This window comes from Branchiostoma floridae, chromosome 16 (genome assembly GCF_000003815.2).
Source record: "Branchiostoma floridae strain S238N-H82 chromosome 16, Bfl_VNyyK, whole genome shotgun sequence".
In the NCBI taxonomy this organism is placed as follows: domain Eukaryota; kingdom Metazoa; phylum Chordata; class Leptocardii; order Amphioxiformes; family Branchiostomatidae; genus Branchiostoma; species Branchiostoma floridae.
The window spans coordinates 14,837,990-14,845,890 of NC_049994.1; the positions used below are offsets into that span (position 1 = coordinate 14,837,990).

At 41.3% G+C, this 7,901-nt stretch overlaps 1 protein-coding gene across 1 annotated transcript; it reads left to right on the forward strand.

The window, feature by feature from the left end:
- Positions 1-765: 765 nt before the first annotated feature.
- On the forward strand, positions 766-6,052 carry LOC118403294 (amine sulfotransferase-like). The gene is made up of 6 exons (XM_035801948.1): positions 766-1,121; positions 1,921-2,141; positions 3,120-3,261; positions 3,476-3,570; positions 4,191-4,347; positions 4,829-6,052. The coding sequence occupies exons 1-6, from the start codon at positions 998-1,000 to the stop codon at positions 4,936-4,938; spliced, it is 849 nt and encodes a 282-aa protein (XP_035657841.1). The 5' UTR covers positions 766-997; the 3' UTR covers positions 4,939-6,052.
- Positions 6,053-7,901: the final 1,849 nt, after the last annotated feature.

A 7,901-nucleotide genomic window follows, 5' to 3' on the forward strand; every position in this document is an offset into this window, starting at 1 on the left:
AGTCTTATTTTCCTGGTGGTAAATAGACTGAGGTGAGAGAAACAGGGTTTTCTCGTTCATATTTGGCGCCTGTGTGTAGTGTAAAGCACATTGCTAACTACTTGTCTGTGACGATGTATATATTCCCTTGCCCTCTAGCGATGCGTAGACACATTACAGTACAGAATTCCATACTCCATACACGGCGTTCTAGAAAAGACTATACTGCAGACTAGTGGTGGGTACCGGTACAGAAAACTCAGGTACAGGTCCGGTTCAGGTCCAGAGGATCGATGCTGCCATTGCTGGACCTAATTGTGAAAAGTCTTAAATGGACAATACACAAAACAATGGTCAATTTCGCTACATAGGAATCTGGTTGGTGGCCAGGGGTATCTGACTCCTATCTTCGTGTAAACAACGCCACGTTTGACTGTATAAATGACTATAAAATCTAACGCTTGAACGTCTGCCGATATACATTTGTAATTTGTTTGTTGTCTAACCCGCCCAGGATCTGGTCCAGTGATATTTTTAGGTCCATTTATTTCGGTCCGACCCCTTATTTCGGTCCGACTAGGACCCCCTCTGCAGATTGCAAGAGTTAGTTCATATGATCATTTGTTGTGTCTAAATCACACCTGTCTTTGACATGTAACGTATACTACAATGAGAACATACTTGTAAGGAGTTAACGTTGTGCCAACTCAACATTTATTGACAGTGTCCGCCCCACCAAGGACACGTGTTTTCTTAGTCAGGGATGACTGGTGCTTGCATAACTTAAACATCTGACCTTAGGTGGCTTGTGGCCTTTGGCCATATATACACCAAAGGTGGGAGCCATTTTGACCGTAGTCCGTTTGGGCACTATTACGTTGGCTTTTCTGACGTAGTACCTTAATCAAACGATTCAGACTATTTTAATGTTCTTCAAGTCAAACAGGGTTGCTGACTGCACTGTTTAATAATTACGTAAGGTCATCTCTGCGAACCTCGCCGAACTAGGATTGTCAACATGGCGCTTCACCAGTACAAAGGCATTCTGTTCCCTGATACAATCTCTAAAGACACCTTGGACGTCATTCCTGACTACCCAGTGCGTGATGACGACATTTTCATCCTGACGTACCCTAAATCAGGTGAGGGGTATTCTGGTAATACATTTTAAAATGTCGCATGGAGGAGTGACCATTTATTTCATTTACTGGCAAACAAAGTAACAAAGTACATTACACAGACTCTCAGGCAGCGTTGCTGATATTGGAGAGTCTACATGTAGGGACAGACAAATGCACAGGATTGGTGACAGGAATGATGATATAACGTTGCACATCGATCACTAGCATTATCAAAAACTCTACAACATATCTAACAAGTTGATTTAAAATCATTCAGCAATCTATTTGGGTTGAGTTACTAGAGTTTCGCTATGATTGCGTTATATACACAAAAGTTTGTAGGTCAGGTGTCATCTGAAGGAAAATGCTATTTATATACAAAATGATGGTTAGTTCACAGGTGACATCACAGATGTCAAAGAATAGGGGGAACAACTGGGAGTAGTTAAAACCGTTTTGTGACAAAATGTACGTTTGAAAGGCGACCGAAAGACGTCTGCTTGTATTGTCGTCGTGTCCCGGAGACCCATTGAGAGGGGTGTTCCACGAGACGATACACAGCTGTAGCGGAAGTGACAACAGTCGTCATTGAACTGGAGCAACCAACCAACCAAGCAACCAACCAAGCAACCAACCAACTCTGTCAGCAGATGTGTTAAAACATTTCGCGTTCACGCCTGGAAACAAGGAACATCGCTCAAATTTCGGGGCAGCCCTTCTCCGTGTCTACTAAGACTCACATCATAACTTTATAGACCTATAGCTAGTCTTTCTTTGGTTTAATTATTCGTCATCTAATAAGCTCATGTCATTCTATCAGGTACGAACTGGATGATGGAAATAGTGGGCAAGGTCATGAAAGCTGCTGGAAAGATGGCCGATCCTGAGGAACACGTCACGTGGTGTTTTGAACTGCAGATGCCAGAGAGTGACGAAAAACCACGTCATGTGCTTGCCATGGATTCGCCATCTCCACGCATAATCCACACGCACCTACCACGGCAACTGGCCCCAAAAATGGTCGCTAATCCTCAGGGAAAGGTGCGTAGATGAAAGTTAGGCATCCAGGTACACATATCTACCTTTTCATATAGTACCACTGTTTGCAGACGTTTACTGAAAGTATGTTTTCCAGTATTTCTTGCTATGCATTGCCTATGCAATCACATTTATGACCTGTCCTCATAAACATGTTTCAGTCGTTTTTTTTTATACCCCCCTCACATTATCCACGATCTTCGGGCGTATGGATGGACGATCGGCCATATTTAAGATCGACAGAGGGTTGTGCGTATTTTTCACGTGAAAAACGCCCCTGTCACATATAAGCTATACTTTATACATTGTACAATTGCTGTGCAATAAAGTTATCATCATTAGCGAGGCTCGGCCTATGCAATCACATTTATGACCTGTCCTCATAAACATGTTTCAGTCGGTTTCTTTAAGGTGACATACGTGCGATCTACTCATCTTATAGGATTCAGGAGTCCAGAGGTTTTCCTGTTGGTATTGTAGTGACTTGAAATGTGTTAAGGGAGTCTTAACCGACGACGCTTAAATTTTGTGAATGATAGATTGCACAGAATTGAACACTTTAAACAAATGTATTTCGACTTGTAATGTAGTAGAGTCAGACGTTTCAGACAGCAATAAAAGCATTCATATTTGACAATTTACACATTAGCGTGGTTCAATGATAGACAGTTTCTACTTCTTAATATTGTCCTCACAGCTCAGTGCAGTCTGACTTTATTTGATTCATTCCATTCCTTGTTTGATTCATTTTGCTGTTATTTAAGGTATAGAACGTACCTCCAAATTTTCGATGTCTGACAGCACATCTTGGTCACGGAGAATGGACTAGTCTCGATCTCGCGAGAGAACACGAGACTAGGCCAGGCTTGGGTTGATCATCTGCCCCCTCCCCCCGCCTCCTTGCGGAGAAGGGGTAGGTAGGACTTAACCCTCATTGCGGTCACGAAGTCACAATCTTTTTTTTCTTTTCATTGTTTCCAGGTCAAAGTGATTGTAGTGCTGCGGAACCCGAAAGACGTGGTGGTCTCCTTTTACCACTATGAAAAGAAAATGGAAACGGAGTTCGATATGGAATATCTGGAATCTTGGGACGCCTATGCAACCAACTATCTGGAAGGAAATTGTAAGACAACTAAACGAGAAAAAACACTGTGGTTTAAACAACCAGACTTCGAGATTCCAAGCTAGTGTCACGTCAAATATTGACTACTGTGCCATTTTTATTATCGCATGAGCATAAAATTAGTAAGTCTCCTTTTGGACAAGAATATACACATTGATGAAATCAAAGTTGCTGAATGGTATTTATAAGTATGTACGTTCTCTCTGACTTGAAGGCATGTATGGTGACTTCTATGACCACGCCCTTGGTTGGTGGAAGATGAAGGATGACAGCCATTTCCTCTTCCTGAAGTATGAAGACATGAAGAAGGTGAGAATTCCCACGTAGAATAATATCCAGTGATTATGAAATGAATCATTCTCAATGCAACTCTCATTTGGACCAGAGTTTGATCATTCAGGAGCACAACCTTGTTGTATTTAGATCGTACTTTTAGAATGTCTCTCAGATATTTATCTTGTTGATGTTACTAATTATAAGGTTTTAAAAAGTCGACATATTTTACTCATCTGTTATCTATTCGTATAAAGACAGACGACAGTACAACAAATGCCTCCTAATACAAGAGAATCGTTCACGTGATGTTTGCCATCAGCATTGGTATTCACTTGTAATATACTATTCCTTTATTGGGGAGTGGCATTGGTGCAATGGCCAAGCGGATAGAGTGCTCACCTTGCATTGGGTAGGTCGCGAGTCATACCAGAGTCTTTAGAAATAGTTACAAAGGAGTAACTGCTCGGGAATCTCCCTACCTCATTTAGCTCGGAATGCTTTTTTATTCGCTTACACCAGGAAGTACAGTTACTCTTCTCGAAAAGTGTAGCGGGTTCTTTTACGTGCCCGAGATGTGGCTCTCCTCAAAACAGGGGACCTTACATTTAATGCCCTGTCCTGACTGACAGTGAAATGACTTGGTTTCATCACAGGACCTGCGCAGTGTGGTTGGAGACGTTGCAGCCTTCCTTGAGACCAGCCTGGACAAAGTCACTGTGGACAGCATTGCCGAGTCGTGCACCTTCAACACTTTAAAGGCAGCTTGGGGCAGTTCAGATGACGCCTTGAAGAAACACCTCTGCAGGAAAGGTGAGTTATCTGGTTGTGGGCACAGTATAGTGGCAAGATATTGGTTACTGCAGAACAAGGGACATTTCAGAACATAACAGAAAACCTAACAAAACGACTGGGTATCAATTTAGAAAGCTTGTTAATATGTTTTCATCATAAACTAACTACAGGTTGCTACAAATAAAATCTGCACCAGGGGTCAATTTCGTGTCTCCCTTGGGAATTCAGTGTTATGTAATGTCATGTTATTAACATTACTATATGTTCACCGTGCTATATTAAGTTTTCTGCTAGGTTTGGAAATGCGCTATGTCCAATTTCTTGCAATATATATGTGGGGAAAACATACATTACACCACCATTTCAGACAATTGTATTATTGGCTATGATATCCGTAAGATGCATTACGGTTTTGATACCTGTGCACGTCTTCATAATCTAGCGCATCTTAACATTAATATTGATAAACGGATATTGTGTTCGTTTTCGTTCCTCGTAGGTGTCATTGGCGACTGGAAAAGCATGTTCACTCCGGAGCAAAATGCAGCCTATGACGCCAAGCACAAGTTGAGGCTGGAGGGGACTGGCCTGGAGTTTGATTTTGAGTAGTAATACATGTGTGCATGTAGTACACACACATATATATATATATATATATATATATATATATATATATATATATATATATATATATATATATATATATGCATATATATATATATTATCCGAGTGCAAGTCTATACAACCTATAAACAGTCGCCATGATCTTGTCTGGTGTAAATGCCTTGTTTTAGTTCAAAGTAATGATTTAGTTTTGGGAGAAACATAGTTCAGTATTTGGTAAACACCTTATAGTTACCTCGCGATCGTATGCCCTAAAACGCCATGGTGGAGGGGTGATAGCGCGGCACGAATATAATCAAGGAGTTAAGGATCTAGTTCAATGGACCGATCCAAAAACCCCGCCCCCTGTTCGATCATGGTTCTATTTCGAACACCTCCGTCAAAAATAACCATTTCTGTCCAATGGGGCAGTTTTTGACGGAGGTGTTCGATATAGAATAGGGGGTTCTATCTGTTCGATATGGCGTTCGACAGGATCGGTCCATTCTAATCCATGATACTGTCATCACTTGTATTTACTTCTTGAGACATTGCTTTGTACAAATAGCAATGTGTTGTCGCTGTGTTTTAACGTTAATGTTACTTAATGCTAACTACCTCTGTCTTGTTTGCCTTAAGTTATCATGGATATGTAAACGCCTTCATTAATATCGACATTTTTGATTAAGCCACACTGACTTTTAATATTTCTATGACATCCGCCCAGGTCAATCAGTATTCTATGCTTGCCAGAGGATCTGCTCTCCGGGGTAAGGGGACACGTCGGCAGGGCATGAGGTCAAAGCTTCCTCTTTAATCAAGAATGGCAATAAAACATTATAGAAATGGTGACGATTGCCTATTACTGGAGTCTTACTGGAGGTGAACACAACACAAGCCAAGTGTGGGAAAGACTGGATTGGATGTTTAGTTCCTGTGGTTTTAAGCAGCCTTCTTGCTGGATTTTTTCGTCCTCTAGCATCAGTTTTGTGGTCTCCAGATAATGTCGTCCTAGATTAAGTGTGTCCGTATGGTGTCTTAAAAGCCCATTGTTGAAAGGCACACTATCAAACTTGAAACATTCACTGATTCATTCAGCAATGGCTGCTGACATCTATAGCTAGGTACAATACATGGCACTGTTGGTAATCAGTCACTACCAAAATCGTCATCCAGACGATACCCAATCAAATGGCCACAAATAAACACATCCAATAACTTTCTTAAGACACAAACCTCCATGAAGTATTTATGGAGTTAACGGTGTAAGTTGAGTTATATTGGTGCCCTCTTGGGTTTCCTAGGAACAGCAATTTCCTTAAAAGCTTGCTGTGTCTATTTATATCCAGATTAGGGCTGGGTATCGGTACAGCGTACCGGCACAAAACCGGTTTTTCTTATTGGACCGGTCCAGAAAAACCGGACCTGAAAAAATTAGGTGGACCGAATGTTGGACCGATTAGAAAATTAACAGATTGTTTTATCAGGCAATCACACGTTTTGGCGCTTACAGGTGGAAGAAAATAACAAGAGTGAAGTAGAGTAGAGTTTATAATAATTTCTACCAAGTTTTACAGCCAGTTGCACAGTTGCAGTTAGCGTTGTAGGATTTTAAAATGCCAGTGTAAGTCTAATACTCCACCAAACATATTTCTTTGTAGTGAAATGAACCATTGGTATGAGTCATACTGAATCAGGTCCAGGTCCAGGTCCGGACCTGGACCTGGACCTTTGGACCTGAACCGGACCTGATCCTTTGGACTTGAACCGGACCTGGACCTGAATTTTCTGTACCGGTACCCACCCCTAATCCAGATAGTAGTTAAACATTCATGTATATAAAACTAGGTAGCAACCAAGGTAAGCAGGAGACTAGCCTCTGACAATTGGCCCAAACTTGCATAACACACGTATTGCGCAACCAACGGCAACAGCTGATCTAAACAGCCCAGAGCCTAACCTCTGCTTAGAGAGACAAAGGCCAACTGTGGACTGTACCACACTTCGAGAGGGGGTGTCGATTTATAATTCTCCAAAACCTTAAAAAAATTGTTCCGGCACCCAAAATTACTTACTCACATCAATGAGTGAAATTACTACATATGAGATAGTGTGACATTGTCTTCATCACACTACGCACAAGTGGCCACCTTTGTGAGGTCATCTAAGGACAGCCGCTTTGAACTTTTGTACTTCGGACTGCACGCCTTTCCTACTTGTTCTGCCCCTCCCCTCTTACATACCAACCACGCTACTTAAAGGTTGACACCTTTGTGAAGTCATCAAAGGACAGCCATTGAAGGTCTCATTCCTGTATTTAATAACACTACGAGTGTATATCAAACATTCCATGCCCAAAAAATTATTAGGTGTCAAAAGCGTGTGTTTAGGTGGATTATAAATCCCCTTTAATCGCCCACCTGATATGAAGAGGATTTGAGATCAAAGCTTGCGTATTACTACCATTATTATGTCGGAAAGTTTCATAATGCGAGCGATGGTCGGGCGTGTACGTTTCTTTCTCATGAGTGCTGCGATCAGGCCTTTGTCACTCAAAACGACCTCTAGCGGATATTGGGTACTTGCAGTTTGAAATTTGATAACTATCGTTGTATCCGTTACATTTGGATAACTAACATCTTGTATAATTATAGCCTAACTCAAAACAAGTGTGTTGACGATAGAAAGGATAACATCTTCAGATACATCGTATCTTTTACGAATTTGCGGGCATGAAAGGTTCGTACTTAAACACTAAATCCAACGGAAGAGTCAAATGCAGGTATGTGAACTTCAACTTTTGAACTTTGAACCACACCACTGCTTGCAAAAAACGGTGAGCAGCCGTTTATTAGTGATTTTTCTTGTTTATTTATCATGACAGTATTTTAGGGCTACTGATAGTACTTTCGCATGTCCTACACTCCATGTAGCTAGTAATTTGGTGCCATATGCCTAGACTCCCTTGC

What these genes read in the sequence shown, in the direction of transcription:
- LOC118403294 (XM_035801948.1), top strand. Translation starts at nt 998, where the DNA reads ATGGCGCTTCACCAGTACAAAGGCATTCTGTTCCCTGATACAATCTCT. An exon ending in CAACTATCTGGAAGGAAATT is followed by an intron (nt 3,262 to 3,475) that starts GTAAGACAACTA and finishes TCTGACTTGAAG; the next exon opens with GCATGTATGGTGACTTCTAT. An exon ending in GAAACACCTCTGCAGGAAAG is followed by an intron (nt 4,348 to 4,828) that starts GTGAGTTATCTG and finishes CGTTCCTCGTAG; the next exon opens with GTGTCATTGGCGACTGGAAA.